We start from the raw sequence: 26972 nt of genomic DNA, 5'->3' as shown, positions 1-26972 counted from the left end.
CTCCGGCCTCTTTGAAAAGGGCTGTGGGAGCTGCCTTCTCTCCTTTCCCATCATCCTTATCTCTTTCTGGAAAAAAGAAGAGAAAATTCTTAAACTCATTGCCCTATTCTCTTCCCCTGCTATGAATACAACCATTTAGAATTTGGCCTTGTCACCACTGAGTGGTGGCTTGTCGTTTTGTGAGAATGGCCTCTATTTAAACATGACATGAAATTTCTGTTTCTTTAGTCAGCAAAAGCTCTCCCTCCAAACAAAAGCAAAAGAAAGAAAAATACCCTCCTTGCCCCCATTCCCTAGAACTGCGAAAGTGCCACAGCCCACTCCCCGTTCCTCTAACTAAAATATTTATATACATACAACAAAAATTGTCTTAACAGCAACAAACCAAACTTTGGCTTGGGGAGGGGAACCCTTAAAAAATGGCCAGTGGACCGGGCAGTCTGGTCTCCCCTATTCTACGTACTGCTTCCCAGAATCAGTAAGAATTGCATCGAGGCCTCCAGCTTTCTTGATGTCTCCCCTAGCTTCAAGGACAGCCTCTCTCCCAGCTATTAGGAGACAGAGCATTCTGAAGGGGGAGAAGACAGGCCAGTCCCTCCCCGATATATCAGTCTGCTTACAAAGAAAGCTTGATGCTGTCATATGTCAGTCATTTTAATTCAGGGACATGAATCAGTTATCAGTCAAGAACATGTGTGGAGGCAGGAGTAAAAAAAACAAAGCAAAAACAAACCCATAACCAACCAGAAGCTCCATGTCTCTGAATTACTCCCTTTAGCAGCTATCCTTGGGTGAAAGGTCACCCAGTACCAATGTGAATAGACCAGGGAGCCAAACAGACCGTGCTTCTCTATTTCCTAATGCCTTCATTTTGGAAATGCTGCAGGACCCTTGCCCTTATCATTAATAGCTAATGGCTAGAAGAGAAACACTTTCTCCCCTAGCGCAGTAATATACATGAAATTGAAGCCAGGGAGCAGTAGCAGTGACTCACTGCTGTGGCCACCATGTGACTCTTCTTTCTGGCAACATGTAAGATCCTCGCCATGTCAGACCCTCCTTCCAATAGAGGAGGGGAGCAACCTCAGGGGCTGTGTTTCACGTCCTGTAGTGTTCATGTATACCAAGCGGTCCAGGTGCTCAGCTGGGTGTCTTTGGAGAAGAATGAGAAGCTGGGTGGAATGGCCATGAGGGCTCAAGACTGTGGACAGACAAGTGATTTCTAAAGGCTCTGGAGGATGAAAATTCCTATGGCTTTGGAGCTAGTACAAAGTGCCTTAGCCTGACCTCTCATGCCCTCATCACCAGAACTTCCAGGGACAGCTGACCTAGGACTCGGCGCTTCATCTTTTGTCAACAGAGTCTTTAGTATATGTTTTATACTTTGTACTGACTTTTGATGCAAGAGAAAGATAAGGAATATCAGAGTGCCTTGCCCGACATCATCTAATATCCCTTTTCTCTTCCTTGCTCTCTTCTATTGGCTCTTCTAATCCTCAAGCTATGCCCAAACACCTGGGGGAAATCTGGCTGCTGGCAATTTATTCCTTTGTCCCTGGGTCCTAAATTCCTGAATCTTAAGGACATGGGGACAGGGTGTTAATAAAAGGATAGATGAGCTATGCTGCGGTTCAATCAAAGGGGAAGAAGCCCAGCAGGAATGCCAGGATTACAGGAAAGAAAGGAATGATCTTTTTCATACTCCAGAGTTCATTCTGAGATTGGTTTCCTAATGAGGTGTTTATTACCCACAGTCTGAGAGCACGTTTGGAAATATTAATACTATAATTCCAAAAACTATGCCAACTGTCTCAGGCTGTGCATGTAAGATGATTGTAAAAAGAATGGAGAAGACAGGAGGGCAGAGAAGAGGAAAAGTGTCTTTTTAATCCTCCTGCTGTGCAAGCACAAATTCCTATCATCTATCAGCATGTGGATTCCAGCCACAGCCAAGCAGAACTGCCTGCCACAGACCAGAAACTCAGGAGACTAGAAGAACGTCCTGTTGCAGAAAGATCTCTTGCACTTCTGCTTGTCCCCCAGCCATTCAGCACTAGACAGACTTTGGGTATTCTGTCTGCTGATTTCTGATCAGATGCATTTATCGGCTCCTAATCTCTCTTCTTCCTCAGTAACCGCCTCTTCCGTGACTGACAGAATAAGCTAAGCACGGACATACAGACATGGAAATGCATTATTTTTTTTTTTTACCACAGTTAAAAAAAAGAAAAAAAGAAAAAAGAAAAAAATGCACAATCTTTGGAACAAAAGAATTAAAGGCAGAAATTTAAAGGAAAAATACATATTCAAAGAACATAGTGAGGTATAAAAAAGTACTCTCTTTTTTTGTGTTTTTTTGTTTGTTTGTTTTTCCTCTTCATCTTGCTATAGAGTTCCTCTACTAGTAAATATTGCAATAGCCAGGCCTCATGAACTGGGGGGCTGTCCCATTTGCAGGGTCTCACGTCACTTCAGTAGGGGGCAAATCGGCTGTAGCCACCTCGGTATAAACTCGCCTGCAGTAATTAAAGACACAAAAATCATAAAAAGGTTGATGAGTAAGAGAAGCATTAAAAATGAAGAAAAATGTCCTGAGAAGGGGTTTAGAAAAATAGCTTCCTTAGAAGCTTCAAAGCAACTGACAGATGTTGCCTGGTGCAGTGAAGTCAGGAAGCCAACTTCTGTCTCTGAGATGCTCAAACCAGAGCCCAAAACATTTACTGTCGACCTGATATCTCATGGAGAGTATGATAATGGTCCGCCTCATTACCAGCGTGAATTAGCACAGAAGGGCCATTCAACACTAATTTGATTTCTAAAAGCACGGATCTTTCCCACCTTTCTGACCTGAGCAGACTGCTGATTTTCCCTTCTTCCCTCATCACCTGTCGACGGAGAGCATGTGACTTCTGACCATCGTCCATCACGTCCCACGTTTGAGACAGTGCTGGGTTTAAACCCGCGTCAATCTCTCTGCTGATGAAATCTACCTCCTCTAGAGTGCAGAAGATACACCAACTACGGTGTTTCTTGACATATCCGAATTAGACACATAACTGGGGTTTTAACTCGGCTTTACTTCTGTTTTATCTTTATCTAATGGCTTCCCTTCTCCAACTAAAAACTCCCTAGGAACATCTCTCTCCTTGAGTCAATCTTCAAATACAGGATGTATGTCACTGGCACTAAATGACATCTCAGGAACGCCCACTGCTTGCTTTACACTGCACGTCTCTACGCCAATTCTACACATCCGTTCCCCCGGGGCCCTGGCACTTCCTCCCGCGAACCTCCCTTGGCAGTGGTTTGGGATGAGAAGCGACGGGCTCTCTCCTAGTCCTCTGAGTCTTAATCTGGCTCATCACTCTGCCTCCCTCTCCAACACCTTCGCCGATGTCACCAGGCAGTGGCCCAGTGCACTCTGGACTGCAGAGATGTCTGGCATTAGGACGTGGCGCTGTGGAACGGCCTGTCTTTGCTGCAGCCGGTGTGTCCCGATCACTAGACCTGGAGCCGTCTGGGCCCACACAGAAATACTGCAGTGGGATTTGAGTTTGAGTAGGAAGGATTATTCTAGACAAGCTCTGAGGACTTCTTCTACACTTTTATGAAAATACCACATTTTGCCACAAATGTTACTAATAAAATGTCTTTGCATTTGCAACTTACACACATTAAGTTTTCTGAAAAGCTTACTGTGAGAACTGGACAGTCTTCTGTCCCTGAGGTCTTGGTGACCCCCATCAATAAAAGTGTGACACAGGTACGCACCCAATATTTGAGTCAATATAAAACAACAACCTGTTCCCTTCTCTCTCTCAAACAATGCTGTTACTCAGAGCAGGCTGTCACTATTCATTCCTTTCTGCTGTCCTTAACGAGGCCATGCAGTCACACTATAACACACAGATGGAGGTGACGTGAAATTTCCAGACGGTCAGTCCTATGCGGTTCAATGGAAGAAGGGCTGAACTTATTCCCTAGATCTTTCGTAGTCTCTAGGTTTAAGTTAGAAGGAGCAAAACGTCTTCTAAAAAAAGGTCCATATACTTACCACAGCGCCAACTCCATAGCTAGCGGCAGGGGCAAGGGCATGGTAGGGGTCGGCTGTGTACACCCTGCCATAACTGGAAAGAAGAAATACAATCAGGGAGATACAGGAATGACAGTGATCCAAAGAAATCAAAGGGTTTCCTGTGCTAAGGACTTGTGAGCAACTTGCTCTTGGAATGTTATTAGGAAACTGGCAGAATGGAAAAAATCTTTCTATTTCTAGTCCTAAATGCAGCAACTCTGAGAAATTCTGAAGTACTTCTACAAAATGGAAAAGAAGGGAGCTGGAGATGAGCAAGCGGGAGATGGGGGCCAAAGCCAACAAGAGACAAGAACCAGAGACAGGGAGCGGAGGAGTCAGTGCCACTGCGCTTCTGGCGTGACGGAGTCCAGAAGGAGCCAGGCTAGGCAGCCCCGTGTGCTCGGTGCCGTGGAAATGGAGCAGGGAGGAGAGGGGGCCGCCTGGGCGTGGTGCCGTGCTCCCTGTCCCTCTTGGTACGTACCCGTCGCTGTAAGCGGCTGCAGCGGCTGCAGCAGCTGTGGCCGCGGTCGCAGTGGCAGGCTGTGCATATCTGTAGGCTGCATATCCACCCTACAGGAGAGAAGAGAACTGACTTTACAGACACCTCTCCCCTGGATGCACAGATGAACACACCCACCCACACGCAGACAGACGCAGACACGGGGACAGACACGAACACGGACACGCACACGGGAAGAGAATGTTTCAAACTGCATCGGTCTCCATGTTATTCCTCTGGTACAAAGCTGAGCTCCACCCAGTGCAGGGATTTGCTTTCCAATTTGTGATAGTAACAAAAATAAACTATATACGGGGGACCTGTTCTCAAATTTAAGAAATGAAGATATGATTTTGGATCTTACTGTATCACAGTCTGTTGGAACTTTCAACAGGGAAAATATTTACAGGAAGTTTGGAGAACTTTGACTGACAAGGAAATGTACAGAATTAAAACAGTGAATTTACAGGTGTTAACTTCAGATCCTCTGACGTGTGCTCAGATCGATTTACTACTGAGAGACTACAGCGCCTAACAGAAAGGTCCCACACAGTGCTCCGCTCCCCCGGCCCAGCACTTTTGCCTGGAGGCTAAAATAATCAGGTAATATTGAGAAAGAAAAACCAGTGCAGACCAGCGGTTGGCAGACTTCAGTCTGTAAGTCAACGCAGCTCCCACCAGTTTTTAAAAGTAGTTGTGACAAAGTGCGTATGGCCCACAAAGCTGAAAATATTTATCCCTTGGCCCTTTACGGAAAAAGTTTGCCAACTTGAATCTGTATTTTAGACTCGGGCAAATCAGGCTGAGGATCCTCTGGCTGGATTCAAATAGAGTAGGGACCCCTCTCCCCCACGCGTTTAGCTGCATTCGTCTTCCTTCCGTAAAAGATTCTGAGATTCCTACACCCTCATCTCAAAGCAGCTCCAGAGCTTTGTTTCCAGTGGTTCAAATACCCTCTCAGTCCTCGAGTTTCAAACTCCCACATCCTGCTATTTCACCTCAGTTCAGATGAACCAAACACTCAAAAGGGTCCCACTGTCAGGGCGAAGCATCGTAGGCCTTCATCAAGATTTCAGAGACATCACAACAAACGCCATGTGAGACAGGCTATTTGCAAAGTGGCAAGCCCCTACATTTTCTTTACCCTTCCAGAACTCATTTTACCTAAACCTAATTCAGGTGTGAATTTTTATTATTGTCCTTTCCCCATCAAATGTAATTAGGTTCCACTGGTCCATCCTGACACCATTTCAGTAGTGGAAGAGCGAGTTCCGTTTCTGTGGATCTGAGTGTCCACTTCTTACAGATATCTAAAGCTTTCTGCCCTGTGCTTTCTGCTTTCGAATCCTTCAAATGTTCAATTTTGGCTAAATCTGCAAAAGAAATCCTAAATTTACTTCTGTATTATTTCTCAGGATTGAAAACAGGCATTTTCTAATGGGACCCGTGCTTTTCTTAGCCATCCGACAGCGCGGCCTCTAGCTCGTTGCTTTCATTTCTGTTCAGATCTTATTTTGGAAATAGCTGTAATCTCTTAGAGGCTTCTAAAGCTTTTTGCTTCTTTCCTATATCATATGCTTTCTCTAACTAAAGAAACTGCATGTGGAGGAAATTTGCTCGTTAAATTTATGCTGCTCGAAGTCATCAGAAATGGCTTCAAATGTACATTTAAAAAAATCCCTGACTGGTTTTCAGTGGTTATGTATTATTCCCTCTCTGTTCTTCAAGTGAACGACTCAGAAAAGTAAACATTTCTTTCTCAATTACAAATTCTTCTACAGATTTTCATATAAATAAGAAATTCTAATTACTATTACAACACTGGCAACAAAATGGTAACGGATAGGGACGCGGCAGGAGGCATCCTCAGGGGCTATTTGTGATCAACACGTTTCCTGTGAATCCCAGCCAGGTCTATGGGAGGGCAAAGCTGGGCACCCTGTGGGCAGGCTGCAACACGGACACTGCCCTCCACATACACATGCACGGACGCATGTTCAACTGACTAAAGTGCCATTTCTTTCTGTAAACTTCTAAAGAGGAAATGAAGCAGTAAAAGCATTTGTTAAACAAAGCAACAGGCTAATCATTGTAGTTGAAATTTTAAGCTTTAAATGAACCTTAAAGGCTCAGCTTTTCATTATAACCAGAGCCGATTCCATTAGTTTAGAATTAAAGTTTGCTAGTGTGATGTCTCCAGCAGGGTTACTGTTAGTAAACCTTCTTTGTAAACAACGATAATGTGGTAAACAAGCGTTACATGGTTTGTCTCTTTAGCATTCCTTCAAACAGCAAAAATAATCTTCAAAAATTTCAGAAGTCAAGGTAATAAAGGCAAGGAAAGCCCAATTTATGTTTACCTGAGCAAAACAGTTAAAAACTGAAGTTCTGCCCCTTAGGGCAGAGGTATACATTCTCATTAAGGGGTCCTGAGGCTCAGAAGCGCTGACAGACTCTCAGTAAGTCAGAGATAAGGGGATTGTATCAAACCTGGGCTATGAGCGGCGCTGCACAAAGAGGCTCTGAATGAGGTTACTGAGAGAAGCAGTTCCCCTCACTTTCCTCAGCCTGCAAGAAGCCATCAAAACCTCAATGGTTTGGGGGTAATGTTATTGTTAATCAAAACAATTAAAAAAAACGATCAGACTGGGAACGAAGCTTGCCTCCAAGGCAGAAGGAAATGGAGAGAATGTGCCTGCAGCACTTTCCTCCTGTTACAAGTAAACTCTGACTTTGGAGTTGGACTCTGTTGAGGCTCTCTGCTGTTTAAATTCAGGAAGATAGGACAGCGATGCAAATGCTTTATTGAGAACAAAAGGATCAAGAAGAGCATCAGCATTCAGGAAAACGACATTCATTTTTTTAAAGCCGATAATATTCCAACATGACTACTCTCCTAATTACTTTACGATAATGATGCTACAGAGAGGCCCTTTGTAGGGGTCTGGGTGGAGGACGGGCAGGTCATATCCTAATAAACTAACCTGGTAATTCATTGAGGACCACCCCCCAAATCAGAAAAATTAAATTGTACATCATGGATTTACTCCTCTTAGATGCAGTCTTACTTCAAAGTATTTCTGCTGCTGTTTTCAACAAAACATATCACATAATATAAAACAAAGAAAATTCAGATACATTTATTTCTGTTCCAGATTTTGGAGTGAATAAGATTCCAGGCTGAGAAACTGTTTTCTCAATTTTCATTCTGAAAGCAAATCTGAAGTCTTACACAACATGAGAACAAAGTGCAGTTTGAAACACCAAGGTTTTCATTACTGTTTCTTAAGTTTTTCAAAGAGAACACGGGTGGGGAAGGGTGGGAGAGACAGGGTCCAGGCGTGGGAAGGGGAGATGGCGCCACATTTATTAATCACATTAAAAACTAAGCATGCCGACATCTGGAGCTAAAACAACCAGCAAAATCACCACGTTCAGACTGTATTGGCTAACTCTATCTATCCCAGCATTCTCTTGGGACAGCGGTTTGCCCTAGGCTCTACCACAAGCTCGGTGAAGTACACAGCCTCAATTACTAGAGCGTGCAGCCACAACGACCTGGTATTACGGAAACAGTCAGTCACCACTTGAGTTAACATTCCATACCCTAACGACTGGCCCCTCCCCAGCCCAAAGAAATAGTAAATCTTGCCCACCCTAGCCCTGGCCCACACCACAATGTTAATAATTATAACAAGCAGTAACCCATCTGTTATATCAGAGAAGGGAACAGAGACTCCACTGAGAGATTTAGAGTGAGATGTTAACATTTCTTCAGCTGACTGCACAAACAAACAAACAAAAAAAGAGGAGAAATAATTCATTTGGAGATATGAAGTCATGAAATAGCTGATGTGTATTGCTTTTAACCATGCATTGATGCAGAACTGAAGCAACCATTAATAATAAAAATTAAAAAGGACATATGTATTTACACACAATCAGACCTGTTTGATCTGAAGCAGTTTGCAGATTCTATCTGTGTGTGATTTGAAATAAAACAAAAAATGGGGATTAGCATGGCCACAGCACACCCTAATGTAGGAGGGCACACACGGACAGTTTTTTGGAACCCTGATAGCTGGATAAATTTGGCACGGCTAAGCCTGATCGACATATACACACACCCCTTTAAACATAATTACTTTCTTACTCCTTTTGTAATTCACTCTGAATGACTCCTAACGTTCCCAACTAGGGCAGCCCAACACTCTGTCATCCCGCATCCAACCTGCCTGACCCTGACAACAGGCCCCATCCTGACCCGTGGCACTCACTTGTGTGCTTGCCCTCTGCCGACACCCATTCATTCTATCCACAGTGTTCTCAAATGTTTCCTGTGTCTAATATATCTTTTCACAATCCATGAGATATCCCTGCCTTCAACTTCCAGCTTTTTCAAAGGAAAATGCCGTTACCTTTAAGATCTTTTTGTTGTTGCCAGAGTCTCAGTTTTCCGTGGCTCAAGGTCACCTCCTAGAGACTTTCTACTCCACTCTGAATCCGTTTTATCATCTAATTAGCTTAAGAACGTTGCCACACTGACCGTATGATTTTCCTGCACGGTTTTGTAGCTGTGTTTTAACTAGAACAAAATCGAAGGGTTCTCCATGTCATCCCCCCTATATCTGACCTATACTTGCATATCTATTAGTTTATCTCACACTGGTAGACATTCCCCCTGTCTTGATTTTAACCTAGCCATAAATTTTATTACATTTTTGTTTTAGGTTTACATTAAAACAGGACTTTGGTGAGCATGTGATGTCAAGACACCTTCTTTCTACCTGGAAGACAATGACATTATGTGACACTGAGGAGAAGAGTGTATTTCAAGACCAGCAGACAAAATGAAAGCTTGTTCCCTATGTGTGGTGTATCGATTTACAGAGCAAGGGGAGTGGGAGTGGGAGGGTGGTGTGTGGGGGGGTGTAGGGGAGAGGCCGGGCCAGGTGCTATGCTTGGAACAGTGGAGGATTTACTCCAACAGGCTTGGGTTTACCGCTGTGCCTCTGGGCATCACTTTATTTGTCCCTAGACGACTCTAACTCTGTCCTTTCCCCACCTCCTCCCTACTCCAGCTGAGAACCACTGCTCTAGACTGAACTTGCATGAGGGGCTCTTTAGGAGACACAAGTTCTTACGTGGCAAGATGGCACCTTTGATTAAATGTAAATAACACAGATGTCAATACAAAAACTGATAACAGTAATATTGTTACTGCTTTTGATTGAGAGACCTATCAACCTTCAAAAGTAAATAATAGAAAGTTTTTAAAGAAAAGTATCTAAAATTAATCTTATTATTATTTAAAATTTGGGATAAGGGAAGAAATTGTTACGATCAACTTGACATCTTCCACTTATTACTTCTACGATGGATGAGAGATGATCTCTAATGAATTAAACCTTCAAGAACTCTACTATTCCACATCTCCCCAAAATAGTTCATTTCCAAAGTCTTGCTGGGCAGCCACATAAATAAACTGAATTGTAAAAAGCGATCTGCCCTTTTCTTTTTCCTAGCATCCAGCTATCAGCAAACCTTCTAACATATTATACCAATGAACTCACTGATCTTGTTTTAAGGTGAAAGCAAAGAGGGCAAGGGAAAAACACATTTTACTTTTAGAGTTTCAATATGTCCAGATTTTTAAGGCAACTTCAAACTTACATAGCAGCCAAGTCCAATTACTACCATGATTTCACTACAGGGCCCAATATGGGATCCAGGAGTCCTGTCTGGACAGACTCTACTTCCTCCCTTTTCTCATTTCTTTCACAGTAGTAAGAAAATGTCCCCCACTGCTAAGATCTCCAAATAGAAAAGCCCAGTTTAAACACCATGGATAAATGTGATTGACGAACTAAAAGAGGTGGCGGTGATGGGACAGTGCATATAACACACCTGCTGTGGATATGTGGCAATGGGACAGGAGCACTCAATTTTGGAGGAAGTGCCCTCACGTACGGAACTTGACTGTGTGCACTGCTGAGGTAGCAGGGCTTAGATCACACGCTCACAAGTCTTGATTGTCCAAAAAAGCCTCTGTTCCCATCTCTAACGTGGAGCTGGAATGGTTAGTATAATTCAATTTTGTCACTGCAATCCACAATCTGATTGATTGGCAGGTCACACTGGCACTCCTACCTGAGGTATTTTAGCGCTAATGATTGGTTCCTGTAAGACTATTCTATAACAGAACACAGGAAGAGCAGTTCAAAACACAGCTGTGGAAGGAAAACAATCATACAAAAAGCCCGCTAAGGGGCCACCAGCCTTTTCTTTCCTTCGGATGCAAGCATGCTTTTCACAGGATGAGAATTAGGAGCAGTTTGTTACCCCAGTTAAAAAGTGAATTAGGGTGAATTACGCCTTTTCTACTGGCCAAAAAAGAGGGGTGGGCGGACACGTCATCTATCTGCTACACTCGAGGGGGCACCACAGGGGTCTACAAATCACGGCCGACTCCAGAGCAGCTCTCCCGAGAGTAGTGTGCCACGGAAGGAGAGAAAGGGAGGAGGATGGGCAGCAGGAATTATGGCTAAGAACAGAACAGGGAAAGAGGTATAAAAAACAAACCAACCCTCCACAATTAACAGCCTAAATTAATATCACAAACTCTTTTCCCTCCTGTCGCCTCTTCAAGCCCTGGTTCAGTGCTATATACTAGATTTCTATAGAAGATTTCTATATAGATTTCTGGAGGTTTCTATACGAGATAAACCCTCCTCTCCTTCTATTTCTAATCTGATTTCTGAGGAAACAAAAACTAAATGTGTACTGATAGATTTCCACCGAAGGGAAAATGTACAGAGAGAAGAGAACACACTCAAGGTACAGCAACAGGCTTTGTGTGTGTGCTTTTTAAGAAGCAGCCTCTGCCCCTCACACATGGAGTAGGGAGCATAAGGCCCTAAAAGCCACCGCTGCCTTAGGCCTCACTCAGCAGTCACCCCTGATGTATTCTTGGTTTTCGTGAGCGGGTTCGGGGGTTCAGATGTTATTTCAGCACTAGTGACCAACTTTTTCCTCCAAGTAACTGCTTTAAGATAGGAACTAAGAAATGATAATAACAATATTATTAACAAGGGGCCACTGGTCAAAAAAATATTTCGGAAGGTCACTGAATTACTAGTGTTTAGCTTGAGAAGGTTATCCGTTTAGCAGATTAAAAAACTTAAGAGTGTTTTCTCAACAAGTATGGAAAAATCATCTCTCTTCACAAAATTCTATGTGTGGGGCCGGGCCCCGTGGCTGAGTGGACAAAGTTCTGCACGCTCCGCTTCAGCAGCCCGGGCTCGCGGGTTCAGATCCAGGGTGTGGACCTACTCCACTCGCCAGCCACACTGTGCAGGTGTTCCACCAACAAAAAAATAGAGGAGGACTGGGCCAGATGTTAGCTCAGGGCTAATCTTCCTCAAGCAAAAAAAGAGGAGGCTTGGCAACGGATGTTAGCTCAGGGTGACTCTTCCCCAGGGGGGAAAGTCATATGTGTGAACTAAGGCAACCAGAGGACTGTAAACAAATATTTGGTTGGTCGACTTAGCAAGGTAGAAGAATGCAAATCTTTTTTTTTTTTTTTTTAGGAAGATTAGTCCAGAGCTAAGATCCTCTGTCAGTCCTCTTCTTTTTGCTGAGGTAAATTGGCCCTGAGCTAACATCTGTGTCCCTCTTCCTCCATCTTATACATGGGACGCCTGCCACAGCATGGCTGGCGAGCAGTGCGCAGGTCTGACCTGGGATCCGAACTGGTGAACCCCGGGCCACCAAAGCAGCGTGTGCAAACTCAACCACTGTGCCACCAGGCTGGCCCCACAAATCGTAATAAGGTAGCAGTAGGCCACGCTTTAAAAAAATCCCCAAATAAGGAAGATATTAGAGGAAAAAAAAAATTGACTTAAGAAATAATTCAAGTAGAAAAGCGTGCTCTAATAGACCAGATTTCAAGAAAACAACTTAAATAACATAAAGATGAGTTTCATGAGAATATGGATACTAATGTATATGTATATGGGAGAATGTACATGCGAAGATCACACGTAAATATGTACATTTAGAAAAGTGTAATTTGGAGTAAAAGTAGCATACAGATCCTCAACCCTCAAGTTCCATTGTAAGCACAGGAAAAAAACTATCTTTCATTACTTTTTGAAAACCATCTGAGGAAAGAGGTGGATTTTAATTAAACTACTAAGAAAAGTCATGAAATATGGATTAGTTGGATTTTATGCTTGGCTGTACAAATAATTTATGTAATCTGGGTAAGTAACAATCTCTCTAAGAAACATATCTACAAAGTGACAGGGTTGGACCAAATCAGGGCTGAAGGTTCCTTTAAGCGTTTGTTAAACTAACGCAAACTTTGAAGGTCTCCTCTAAACAGGCCAGGCGTGTTCAGTCACTGCAGTGCCTCAGGGGGGATTTCACCCTGTCTCTACTTCCTGCCCTAAATGCATTCTGAAAGTGCGTTCACATTTCTGGACTGCCAGAGAATCTCTGGCAGACCGGAACTACCTCACTAAAAAGGTACCCTTATTGATTTGGGGAGGTAAGGGTGGAGAAAGCATTTCCAGACACTTCTAACCTATGCCCAAGGAATAATTTCATGCTGACAAGTTTTTCTTATGAAATTGTTTCTTAATGATTTGAGCGGTGAGACCAACCTTGCATTCAGAAAAAGATCATTTGGAGAGGTTTGAATCAAAGACTTCAAAACTCAAAAACTTTGACTCTTTGTCAGATCATTTTGTCCATATTTTAAAGAATATGTGACAAACCAATCGCAGACCTTTCTCTATAGCTAGACAATTTAAATAATGGATGATGATGATGGTAACATGGCTGGTAGAATTAACAGATCTTGTGTGATAGTCAGATGCTTGGAAAAAGAGTCTAGGTTGCTAATTATGCGACTCATTTCCCTCTAGATGGCTCTTCAGAAAACAGATCCACTGGTTGTGGAGTTTTTGATAACAAAAGGCCTTAATCACTGAACATTTGGCTTTCTCTCATTATTACCTCCTCTTCACTGGTATCAGTTCCTTATTTACTTTCACAAGATAATGCTCGCTCAAAGTATGTAAGATAGGAAAACACACAGTTCAGAAAGCTTATTGCCATCTATGTAGATCAAAGCTCTAATGATCTAAAGAGGGATGAGAAATGAGAAGGAAAAGCAGACACGGGAAAGAGTTGCCTTAAAGCTAAGCTCGTCCTGTTATTTATGTATGCATGTGACAGGACAGTCATAAGACTTTAAACCTGCTGATCATCTCGCCAATATAGTGGTGATATACAGGACATCTGTGGGCAGTGGGAAGGGAAAAGAATATGTCCAGTAGACTGACTCTAGCAACCATCAGGAAACCCAAAGGCTTAGTTTTTGCACCCAGGGGCAAGCGCAGTGGCAGAGAAGCATGCTTGCATTCTTAAATATATAAATATATATATATATCCACAAGGAAAAACAAAATAAAAATTAAATAAATTATATTAAAAAAAATCAAACCAAACCAAAGAAACAGAAAAAAAAGGCTGGCTTGTCAGGGGATGGGGTCCAGAAGGCCCCGGTGTGTGTACTTACATAGAGGTCAGCACCGTAAAATCCGTCCTGGTAAACCACACTGCAGAAAATCCACACAAAAACAAAAACAAAAAACAAAAGAACAGAAACACATTCCGGTTATTGAGGACGGCAGCATGCACATGCGCTCTACACAGGCAGGTGATGTATGAATGCGTAACCTGGGCTGGGGGCCACTGCGAGTCAGTGAGAGACCGTGAAGGTGCACACGCCCGTCACACAGCTCCAGGACGTGCCAGGAGGGAAAGGAATGCCAGACTGGAGGCAACGACCTAGAGATCTGGTAATTCAAGTCAGATTAAAACAACAAAGAGCATTCCCAGAGGGCCTGACACAGCTATCGAAAAATCTGCTGGACTGGAAACATCAACTTTTCATACCTGAAGTATTTTTGTTTTAAAGCTCACCCTAGGAGGAAGTTCTTCTTTAAAGATTTTCAAAAGGTATGTGTGTGTGTGTGTGTGTGTGTGTGTGTGTGTGTGGTGGGGAGGGCATGTAGCGAGGGGTTTAACATGAAAACAATGAACCCAAAGAATTCCATTAGGGCGGGACCTGTACGCAAAGTATGCTTCAAAATTATGTTTAGTATTTTGTTTTCAGTTTCATAGTAATGTAAATTTTTTCTGATATCCATACATCACCTGCTTTTTACCCTGCACATTAGACATGCGATAAGATTTGGCTGATCACACAAGCATGCAAAGTATTATTATTCAGCATTTTAAGAACCAATGCAACACCTCAGAAAAACAAGTCAATCAATTCTGACCAAAGTAAACAGAGAAATGTAATTAAAAAAAAAACACAACCAAAAATACCCACAATGCATTGCTTTCACAAGCAGAGATAATGAGCTAAAGGTTAAGGTGATTGGTCCAAGGTCCAAGAATTGAAAGGTGCAGTGGGGATCCCAGATAGTAACAATGTAATCCAGAGCGGGAAGGAGTAACTGGAAGATTCTAAGGGTTTTTTTTTGACCATAAGAATACTCATGGAATTCTGAAAAATACAATTGATAACTGAAGTTCTAGGTATGACCTGTTTTAGTTGAAAGAATAAAACTGAGAAGGTAGCTGATTAAGAACAGAAGGGTTTATTTTCCTGTTTAGAAAACAAATTTGTATCAAACAAAATACATGACTTTTTTTTTTTTAATCCTGAGCAACACTAAACTATTATAATTAAAAATATAGATTCCAAACCTTTGGAGGTATTTTGTGCATATAATTTGGGACCAAAAGACATGGAACAGCAGTAGAGATAAAAGATAAGACTTTCTTCTTCGTACTTGTTAAACCAAAATTTGGCTATTTTCAATTACAAGATCTGTTTATTTATTCAGCTAAACAAACTGGATATTTTCACCACTACCTTCTCTGTTACAATAAACAAGCTAGCAAGTGAGGTCATCAAATCATATTTTTAACTTGGATATGAAATAACTTATTTCTTATCAGTTGCTGGAAAGTTTCTGAATTCTACTTCCAATGACACTTTGGTGTGTTTACAAGACAGTATGGTCACACTTTGCAATCCCTCAAATATCATATGCCTTTTATTACACAACAGGCAATTAAATTCATCTGTGATTTTCATTTAGCTAAGTTCTACCCACTTTTATTATCTCCAATTGCAGTTAAAGTCTGATATTAGAAAGTAATCTGCCTCTCAACTGCATTTTAGTAGAAAAAGGAGACTTGTTCATAATGAGAAGGCTGATAAAACGCGAAGCACTGATGCCAAGTGCTGATTCATTAACTTTCAACAATTCAGTAAGGGGGTATAGGCAAAGATGGAAAAACACGTCTTCTGCAAAGAAGAGTGGTGGCATTAAAAGCACGAATAAATTTTATGCTGAGTTGCATCACTCATTGGGAATATTCACCTAAATTCTAGAGGAATTCCAATATTCCCTGTATCAAATGCCATCATGAGGCTGGAACACAATGATTAATGATGAAATTAGTTCACTAAGCTGAAAAGCAACTTTAGGCCATTCCCCATAAAATACTGGACTTATTCCTTGCCATCTTCCATGTAAACAAGTGGTTTAGTTAATAAAAAAGAAAACATGGGAAATCAGTGTTCAATGTAATGCACAGACATTGATGTGATTAGACATGAAGATAGTGTCCTCGAGCAAATCTACACCTGACAGACTTGGTAGAGAACGGGCTCTCAGCTTCGGCCACATGCTGAAATGACCTACTCTGCACAGGAACAGATTCAACCACTGCCTAAAGAAACTTAGCAATATTACAGAATGAAGTCCCATGTCTCTGGTGAGCAGTATCTCTTTGCAAACATGATAGTAAACTCTCCTGGACTGAAATGGAAGATGCTTCAGGAACAATTTTCCTAGTGTGCACAACTTCCAAAAGGTTCGTTTGTATGTTTTCCTTGACTATTTCTTGAGGAAACAATATGCATCTTTAGTCACATCTTTGAAGAGAGATGTCAGAGGTTGAAGGTCAAAGGTCAAGTTGAGAGAAAAAAGGATAAAATTAAAAGTAAGTATGGCAGAAGATGGAGATGATGGAATGCATGGGATTTAAACACCTACAAACTGCAAACAAAGGTTTAATTTCTAAAGCAGTTCCCTTCCAGCAGCTTTTGGAGCCTGCCTGTATCAATGTGCACACTTGTCTAATAAAAATGCTTTAATTCTGTGCAACGGAGGCCCCCTAACGGCCTGCCTGTTTGGTCTATCAATGCATGCTAACTTAGCACACCTCGAACCCAATTTTGCTGTCAGAAAAGGGCCTACAAAGCAGGCTCTTTCCTCTTATATTGGAACTAAGCAGCAGTGACCAGGCCCCGCCGCCACCATGTTTATTCCTCAGTAAGGATATGGGAAAAACCTGTCACAGGCCGAGAAAAGATGAAGAACACAAATGCCACATCTTTGAAGGAAGAAAGTCCTTGATACAACTAAAAGTCCACTCCTTATAAAAATATACATTTTTAGGCTGACAGTGAGAAACAACTGAAAACAAAACCTGCCATCTTCACTCCTTTCCCCTTATTCAACAACAAAGGATTTATTTGTTGCTACGGAATCATTCCACTGCATGAGACACCCTCCATACAAAAATCAAAGGGTGAAGGATGCTCAGCTACATTAGTCATTTTACCATCATTCAGAAGCCAACTGTAGTTTAATTCTTCCTACTTCTCCCTTTCTGCCTTGATTCAATTGGACTTGGTTCATCTTTGAATTAAACTCTTTTAATCCGTTTCCTACAAAGAAAGCAAATCCATTGTGGGTAACTAGGTCTGCTGCTCACCACCCAGGCAGTGAAACCAAAAAGAGGGCACGTGTGATGGCCTCAGCCCCAACACAGGGTGGTGATCGGGGGTGAACACAGCAGACGTGGTCTGCTCTACAGTCTTGAGCTCCTATTTCGGTTCTCTGTAGTAGTGTTAATCCACATTCGTGCGATGCTGAGTGAACTCCATGCCAACACACTGCTAGTAAACACAAGACGGTTCTGGCTACTGTCTTAAGCCACTACTGTGAGGGCTTAAGGTGGCCAAAATGAAGATTTATCTAATGAATTGATATTTCATTACATTCTGATCATGGTATATTTTGGTTCTTGCCATCTTATCCATTAATTTGCAAATATTCATAGGATCTCTACTACGTGGCACGGCAATGTCCCAGAAGTTATAAGGGCCATGGTATTCTTGTTTTGTCCAATTGCTTATTTTGGAATCTAATGCTTACCCTGGGTAGGCAGGAATGGCTGCTGGAGGTACCGCTCGGACCGCGCCATACACCGTCCGCCCTCTGCCCCTCAGATGGGCTCCTCTGAAAGCGGCCGCCGTGGTGGCTGCAGCTGGGTACGGGAAGCCAGGAACTAAAGGGAGACCCAAAATATGACAGAAATGTCAACTTGCATTCAACAGCAGGTGTACAGTCACAACTTGCTTTGAATCAATAACAGGAGAGATGAAAAGATATGCACCACATATTTTCTGAAAAAGAAACAGAGAGACCCACTACGCAAAAGCTAATGATTCCAGGCCTCAGTCATCACAAGTCTTGAGTAAGTTCTCTGCTCCTTCCCAATTTTGGAATTACAATGCAAGCTGGTGAGAAAGAGGTCAAGCAGCTCTGAGAACTACTGCCATGATAAGAGGAGAGACTAAATTTCTGTGGACAGTGTAAACTGACTGGTAGAAACTCTTTAACTGGCCAATTACTAATCTTGTTTCTAAACATTATTATGCACATGTAATAACTATTCCTCATAAGAATACTCTCTTCTGTTTTTACATGGTGCCAAACCACAAGGCACACAATGGTCTTTAGACATTTTATCAGTCACCCTTACTCCTTTATCTAAAATGTTTTAATCCAGAAATGTGAGGTGAGAGGGGAACCTCCTCTCTGTTGTAGCCTTGGAGCCTTTAAAGAGTCAGACACTTTCTAAGGGTCTATTTTAAGTGTGCTGTCCTCTGGAAAGCACGGAGAAACACTGATTCCATGTCCACCGAACTCTGTTTAATTATACCTCCTGTTGGAGCAAAATGGCTCAGGTCAAAATGACTCTAGAGAAGCCCCCAGAGCTGAGAAGAGTCGACACTGGAGGTGGTGTGGGGTGGCGCTCTGCTAGAGAGCCCAAGCCGACTTGCAGGGAACACAGAGAATATGCTCCACAAACACTTACTCCTTCTGTTTTCTTTGCTATTAAGTGCAGACTAAAGTGTTCTTTACAGGCCCTCCCTTCCTTCTACCTTTTCCAACAATTTAAGCTTTGTGGCAATCTTAGTGTTTGGTCAGAAGGATTCTAGCACAGGCTAAGCAGGACAGAGCGTTATGATAGTACTCATTTCTCTTGAGAATGCCTCCTTTTCAATTATGTATTATACTGGGGCAAAAAAAAGACTAGCACATCCCTGTTTACTCACAACACTCAAAATCCACGCCAGGTCAACATAGGCTACTTACTGATTAGAGGAATGTAAGTGTTAATACCCCCTCTTCCTGATAGGGGCACCGCCGCATCATTGCCTAGGGACACATCTGCTTGAAAGCTGGATGCTGATTGCATTAAAAAAAAAATTAAAAAATGCAAAAAGATTACAAAAGAATAGTAAGTTGAAAAGCAACAGATGTTGTTACAATTAAATAGCACAAATGCAAAAGTTAACTTAAATACTACCTGCATATAACTCGGGGCCATACACAGCTCCAACTACTGGGCTTAATTTCCAACCTGCAACGGAAGAGAGGACAGCGAGCACTTAAGACTCCATGAGGAGTACAGGGCAAAGGAGGGGTGTGCAAGTGGGCTTCAGACACTGCTGGGTTGATTTTTGCCTATTACCAACTTCTCTTTAGAATGCCAGTGGGGGGTTTATACGAGAAGGTCATGACGTTTCCAGACCTGATTATCTTTAAGCAGCACTAGCACAGTGAAAGGATGATGAGGGGTTGGGGTAGTGAGTAGGGATAAAGTGGGGAGAGAAAGCAACTGAGACGGAGGTAGGAAGAAGACGGAATGAGAGAAGGAAAAAGAAATACAAATAAATCCCAGGTTTGGTATAGTGTCTCTCATAGAACTGCGTAATGACCTATGCTTTGTTTAGAAAAAGGAAACAAGGCAGAATGTATCTCGTCCTACGCCACACTGTGACATACTTTCTTATATGTCATCTTAACACTGTTTACTACTCTAGTTGTGTTATCAGGTACCCTCTGACTCAATTCAAATTTCACCTGGCTCTCTGAACTCCCTGTTCAATTGTACCATGCTGATGGGATTCTGGGTAAAGTGAAATCTCCTTTCATTGGGATTTACCATCAGGAGCTCACTGGAGTTAACCAAGTCAACAAGGAGAGACATGCAACAATAAAATTCAAGGCACATTCCCAACTTCAGCGCATGTCTTCTGAGATTTTAATTTGTAAGGAACATACTTAAATTAATCAGACTTTTTAGCTAAAGGATATTAGACTGCTGTTGAATATGAGCTTAAACACTGATAAATTTTAAGTATTTCCAAACAACATTAGGTTTGATGTCAATTTTATTTCTTCATTCTCTTTTTTATATTTATAGAACTTTATATTTGTAGGAATGGCAAGTGTTAAAAAAAGAAAAATGTACTACTGCCCACTGATAGCTAACAAGTAGAACTCCATATGAAAACTTTAATCAATGAATATTATTGAATTTTATACATAAATAAGTACACATGCCCTATTCTTCATCTGAAAGACTGGCTCTTCGGTTTATTTCTTTTATGTTATTTAGGGCTAACATTGAGCCACTGTCACTTGATAAATAAATGAATGGAAAGAAGAAAAGGTCAATTACCAGATTTAAATGGCTAAAAGCAAAGACATTATTCAAGAGAAAATCCATTCATTCTGAATCGTTCCAATCCCCCATTCATTATTTTATGGGTTTATAAACATGCTTCTTCATTATTCTACACAAAAAATTTGGCAGAATCTGGGTTCAAATCCTACTAGAGTTGTGAGAGTACCAATGTTCTGCGATGTCAGACAATCAAGCGATTCCAACCGACATGAACTAAAATGCCGACTGAGAATTCACTGAAGGCACTGAGCACACTCTTCTCGGAACCTTTAACACAGCAGCAGCAAGCTTCTAAAGTGTGGCTCCATTAGGCATGTATTTGATTTAGAATAATATTTAAAAATGAGCTTTTCCTTTCCTACCAATGGCACTATTACCTAAGCAAGCACTCTCTTTAAGTGCATACGTTATAATAATGGTATGCTGTCAATAATACTCTGAATATGTTTAGTTTTCTACAACTTACAATGTATTTTCACAGATGTTTATGTCATTTGACCTTGACAAAACCTGAAGGGAAAGATAAGATAGGCACCACCTCTGGGCTTCATTTCCTAAATAATAAGCTAAAAGGGTTGGGTTTTGATGACTTCTAAAGGAACTTCTGGTGCTAAAATTCTATGACTGCCAATTCACAGAGATGAAAACAGAACCAGATAAGTTAGAAAATTGGCCCCGGTCACAGAGTGAAGAGAAGAGGCGCATGCAGAAGCAGAATTGCTGTCATCTGAGTTCCAGTCAGCAGCTCTCTCTGCCACACCGTTCTCTCTGAGTCTAAAGGAAATCTCACATACTTTGCCTCTCCTTCCTATTTTGATTACATTGGGTTTTTATCAAAATTGCAGAAACTGCTGTTTTTGTGATAGCAGTAAAAAGAAAATCAGAGGTAAAGAGGGAGGTGGTGGTATCAGATATACCCACTGACAAATGAGTAGGGAAAACACAAATTATGCTGCATTGCATCATCTGTTTGAAAAGCTAGGCTGCATGATTCATTGAAGACTTTGTGGGACACACTCAATACTCATAGACTTAGACTTGATTTAAGACATTACCAGCATATACCGTCATACTCTAGTAGTGGGTTCAAACTTTTACAAAGCAATAAACAGGGAGAAACTCCCCCTTTTATGCTAGATAAATCTTATGCAGAACTCTAAAATACACAACAGAGAATGAGGAGTTGCTCAGATCAAAAGCAGAGCTGGAGGCCTTAGCACCCAACCCATTTGGTTTCCTCTTTTTTCCCTCAAGATGGCACTGTGGAACAGTCTGCCTAAGGATTAAAATCCTATTCCCTCTCATTTGGAGAACATGAATCTAGATTAAATTTGACAACGGATGTAAAAATTCACAGAAAACTTTCTTCTCAGTGGGAAACACTTTTAAAACTCACTATATAACATGTAGTCATGGAATAGAAAATAGAAAACATACACACCACTCCCCATGGCTGTCACCCCTAGAGCAGAAGGACAGTAAGTGTCAAGAATTATTCCACTCATGCTCAGATGAGAAGGAATCAGCTATACAAGTGAGAGTGGGCGGGCATCCGGAGGCACCATGGACAAGCCTGACATATGACAAAGAGCCGCAGCAGCTAAAAAAGACGGTGCCCTCGCAGGACCTCGCTTGGGTTAACAGGTAACCACATATGACGTGAACTTCCCTGAGACCATAAAACCTTAATAACTAAAACACGGCTTCATTCTAAGAAAAAGGTAATTTGTAAAAATACAACAGTCTCCTAGGTAAAGAAAACACTTGAAGACAAATGAAACAAACTGTCTCAAAACTGAAATCAAGAGAGATTCTTTGATGTTTATGAAAAGTCCACATATTTACACAAGAAAAAAATGACATCCTTCTGAAGATGACTTGTAACCACTCACCATTTGCATATGGTGTGACCATCTTCTTATTGGTCATGACACGTGCTGTAGCATTATTCACCTAAAAATACAAAGTAGAAGGAAGGGGCAGTGAGGAAGTAGACCACATTAGGGAACACAGAATTGCTCATCCAATAACATAGTACTCAGTTTAAAATGTAAATTTCAGAGAGCACTGATTTAAATAATTAATATAGCAATATAAAATATTAATATACAGTACTTTAATTAAAGTGATTATTAAATGAGGTTAACAAGAGTAAATGGCAGTTTCTTGGTCTCCAAATGGAAAACTAGGACTACTTTACTATCCAGAACTCCAAAAAAAATACATTTGCAAGTTTTTTGGAGATTTCTTAAACAGAGAAGTCTCTGCATTAAGGAAAATACGGAAAAAATTAAATTGGAAACAACTCCGTTTGCACATGAACTTTCAAGTTCATTTATAAAACAGAGGCTTGCCACATTGGTCAGGAAGCAGATTTACAGGAAGATACGAAAATAAATCTACGGATTTCACCTGTTCTAATGTTCAACATTTTTGATATGTTTGTATAGGTTTTCTGGTTTGAGGTTAGTGAACAAATACAGAAACTTAGATTCTCATTTTGACGGTCTTCCAGACCATTTTGAATTTTCTAGACTATGTGGTCTATTCATTTAAGAATAAAGTTTTCAGAAGGCCTTTAAATTAGGCAATTAATTGAAAAAATAAAGCTTGCGTTTTTTTCTTTTATGGTACTCCCTACCCTCATTACAGAACTGCATAATTTAACGCACTCTCGGTGCTAAGGTAAGCGGTGTTACAAAGATGGTGATGAAGAAAAGACGAACGGAGCGTAGAAGCCAGAATACTGAAGCCCAGCGTCAGAATCAGCCTCGAAGCTCTTGCAAGGAGGGTAAAGCCTCACCACAGAACTTGATTATATACTGCATTGTGAGGGCATAAAAAAGGCCAGTTTTTAAAAGAATTATAAAACACACAAAATATAAATATGTCTTATTTTGCCTCTGGGGATTTACAATACATTAGATTTGTATAGTGATAAATTTGTGTTAGGAAAAGACCAATTCTGGGTAGAATTGGAATTAAAAAACGTCTTAATGTGTCTTGTAGAATTTGTATAGAGATAATCTTCCCATGTGAGGAAAAGAGCTTGAAACTACATTTACTCTAGTTTGACCCACCAAATCATATAAACATTTCACATTTAAAAAAAAGAATGGGATACAACAATGATGAGACTGAGAGCATGCAGTTAAAAAACACACACACACACAAATAAAAGAAAGAAAAAAACAATCACTTTTGGAAAGGGAGAAAGTGAGGAGCGAGGCTCTCACAGAGGAGGGTTAGAATGGGGCAGGAGCTCACAGAAGCGGCGAGAGCAGGGCGCACCCAAGCACTTAAAGGGAGATGGCCAGAACTAACCAACCACCAGTCAGCAAGAGACCAACAGCAGCAGGGAACAGAGAGAAGGGGTGGCGAAGGCAGAGGAAGAGAACTGGGCAAAGAGAACAAAAAGGCAGGGCAAAGCAAACAGGACGGCAGGAAGGGTGTCACGGGCAGGAAGGAGAGCTGTCAAGGGCAAAGAAAGAACAGTCACAGCTACAAACAGTTTGGGAAAGAGGAAAGGAGGAAAGGCAGTAGGGGCAGGAAGTGCATTAATAAAACCAGCCAAACTGGAGTTCAGTAACTCTGAGTAAGATGTGCAAGGGGGAAAATCACCATGACGTCAGTAATCAAACAGCTCAGACTGCTACAAAACAATGTGTACATCCAAAGTCCAGGCGGCATTACTCAACAGCATTGAAAATAAAAGGGGGAAGGAAGAGGGAGAGGAACGACAAGTCAAATCACATTTTGTAGTGTTAATGTGAGATGGCAGATGGACTTTTTCTTTCTTATTTGTTTTGTAATTACATTTTAAAAAGCTTCTGCTCTAGTGCTTTTGTTTCACTTACCGCCAACGGGCACCATCGCCAGCATTGTGTATAGTTACCATGGAAAGAGTGAGTCAAGTGAAGGGCCCTAAATGCTAAACCATTGGAAAGGGAGGGGGGAAAAAAAGCAAAATATGCAGACATCTTACTCAAAATGGTGGCTTGTATATTTCATACTTTTAAAAACCAGGAAAGGGGAAAGGGGCCAGTTAACCTTCACTGCGTTATAAAAAAGGGCTGGTGAACACCAGATGGCTGACTCAATCAAAATAATGGTACGTTTCCCAGGCAGCCATCAAACCCTCTGTTCGAGGATTTTCTCCACTAACTGTTGAAATTCTTGATATTAAATATATTTAAAGATCATATGAGTTTTGGATTCTTTCCTCCCTCCCCAGAATCTTCTTTTTTTTGCTTATCACATGCACATGGAGGCGAACTGGCCTCTCAAGAGAGCGGGTATTGGCTGGCCCCTTGATTCATTACAGGACACAATGTTATAAATTGGAGAGTTTTTAGACATCTTTTTAGTTAGTTTTATTTTGGTCTGATCACAGGAATTCAGAGTCTCGCAAACTGAAGCAAAGGAAAAAAATCAAGAGAGCAGAAGGATGAACATTTTGGAGGAAAAAGCAAATGAAAAACAAATACACATACACACAAGTAAATCAAAATTATAAGCCCCAAACAACCAAAACATACGAGAGAGGAGGATAGGAGTGCTACTTTTATACATTTTAGTGCAAGAAGGTGAAGGACACAACGGTACAAACACATACACGTGTGCACACACATGAACAAGACAGGGTTCCAAATGTGAAATAAGTGAGGCAATACACAAAAAAGAGAAATAAAAATATAAACCAGAAATTGAATTATTGAAGACATGCACCTCGATTTTACGGCCCTCTACCACGGTGCCGTGTAATTTCTCCCTGGCCCTGTCTGCATCAGCACTATTCTCGAAAGTTACGAACCCGAATCCCTGCATGCAGCGGGAGAAGGGGGAGAACATGCACATCGTTACATCGAAATACTGATCTCTTGGTAAACAGAGAAAAATATCACAGTGTGAAACCGACATCAGCAACAACTCAGCAATACTCTCCCAAAGGCACATTTTTGGTCCATGCATATTTTGTAAAGGGAAATTAAACCCAATAAAAGAATAAAGAACTGTAGTAGGAGTAGTAATAATAATAATAATAATAATAATAATGTAATTAATAACAATAATAAAACATAAAGCATGTGAGGCCAGACCAAAATTAAGGTACAGAGTTACTCGGGTCAAACTATTCAACCAGGAATCTGAACACTTTTTTTACATCCTACCTTTCTCTCTCAGTTCACGCTGTTAATATACACATCCCTTTATACAATACTAAGAAATACTTAATTAAATCTATTATTCTCCAGCAACTTCTACATGAAACCTGATATTTAGGTGCGATCATTGTACAACGAGACTTTTTGGGAGGTCTAATCAGTTTGGCTCCACTCTGCCTGCTGCTTCTATCTCCATCAACTCCTTGGGGAACAGGATACTCTGAGACACAGTCTCGATGCGTAACTGTGTAGGTACTGGGGCTGGAAGAGGAGAGCACTCATGTTCGTCTAAGCAAACGAAAACATCAGTAAGCAGTGATGAGTCAATTACGACTTTTTCCAATGCCAATTTTAAATGACCAGACGGGCACTTAACAGTAAAAATATGTTCAGCTGAATTTCAGAAAACTGCTTTTCAAAATTTGCCTAAATTATACATTTGTTGAAGCCTACATCTGCTTCTTAATGTATTAATAATTTTCCATATGGAGAGAAAAGGAACAGTCAAAGGCAACAGGGATGAGCTCTGCGTTAGTGACATCAGTTGCATACTATTCAACAGGAGAAGAATACAATAAAACAGCAATACAGCTGCTACTATGAGTTAGGACTAATTTATTTGTGCATTGTAGATGCTGCAAAAAAACGACAGAGCTTTAATTCATTAAGTAGACAAACCAGGAGACCAGGGAGTAACGCACTTTACCTTTTATTCACATTATATCTGAAAAGACTGTCCGGGTCATATTCATACTACCAATTTCAACACCAGCAGGATTTACTATACACTTATATGACTATTTCATAAAGCATTATATCAGTTTCATTCTACGTGCTTTGTTCTTATCTTTCCACTCTGCAACTACAAAATTTTCTCAAGCTACTTAAATCTTAGTGGTAAATTCTTAGATTTTCTGGGAAAGTCCTCATTTCTCAATGGCTTCACTGTCTCTCTAGCCTTCTTTGACTACTCCATTGTAGGATAACCTGGAACCCTTTATTTTTACTGAAGCTCCGCTTTGCTGCTTAATGCCATGAGTAGTCCTACATATACGAACCGTGCTCTTAACTGAGATGGTAAACAGTGTGCATTGCTCACTAAGATTTTATAAACGCAGCTCCATTGTTTTTGAAGGACCTGATTACTAGCATTCTAAGTGATTATATGGTTGGGTGGTGCCCCATGGAGGATTCCAACGGATTGTCTCTACCTTCAGTTTGGATATCACCACAAATACTCTAGATGCTATGCTGACAGTGCAGCGCTAAGGTGACAGAAACTTAAATATATGTTGCTTGGAATGGAATACTA

General features: G+C 41.2%; 1 protein-coding gene across 19 annotated transcripts in view; it reads right to left on the bottom strand.

Annotated features, from left to right (window-relative positions):
* Nucleotides 1–636: 636 nt before the first annotated feature.
* RBFOX2 (RNA binding fox-1 homolog 2) overlaps nucleotides 637–26972 on the bottom strand; it is a 261300-nt gene continuing 234964 nt past the window's right edge. For 4 of the 19 annotated variants that reach the window (XM_046646489.1, XM_046646490.1, XM_046646507.1 and 1 more), the window contains 10 exons: nucleotides 25224–25316; nucleotides 22388–22448; nucleotides 19332–19385; nucleotides 19118–19210; nucleotides 17891–18035; nucleotides 14161–14200; nucleotides 8522–8553; nucleotides 4557–4645; nucleotides 4055–4127; nucleotides 637–2516 (listed from right to left, as the gene is read on the bottom strand). In XM_046646489.1, coding sequence (XP_046502445.1) covers nucleotides 2462–2516; nucleotides 4055–4127; nucleotides 4557–4645; nucleotides 8522–8553; nucleotides 14161–14200; nucleotides 17891–18035; nucleotides 19118–19210; nucleotides 19332–19385; nucleotides 22388–22448; nucleotides 25224–25316 — 735 coding nt within the window. In that variant the 3' untranslated portion in view covers nucleotides 637–2461. Of the gene's footprint in view, nucleotides 2517–4054; nucleotides 4128–4556; nucleotides 4646–8521; nucleotides 8554–10724; nucleotides 10768–14160; nucleotides 14201–14246; nucleotides 17401–17890; nucleotides 18036–19117; nucleotides 19211–19331; nucleotides 19386–22387; nucleotides 22449–25223; nucleotides 25317–26972 lie in introns of those variants that run through there. The other 15 variants (XM_046646492.1, XM_046646493.1, XM_046646496.1 and 12 more) reach the window with 11 other exon arrangements.

The sequence above is a fragment of the Equus quagga genome, chromosome 19 (assembly GCF_021613505.1).
Source record: "Equus quagga isolate Etosha38 chromosome 19, UCLA_HA_Equagga_1.0, whole genome shotgun sequence".
NCBI classification, from domain to species: Eukaryota; Metazoa; Chordata; class Mammalia; order Perissodactyla; family Equidae; genus Equus; species Equus quagga.
Note: the sequence above shows the minus strand (reverse complement) of the source record. Positions and strands in the feature narration are given on the sequence as shown.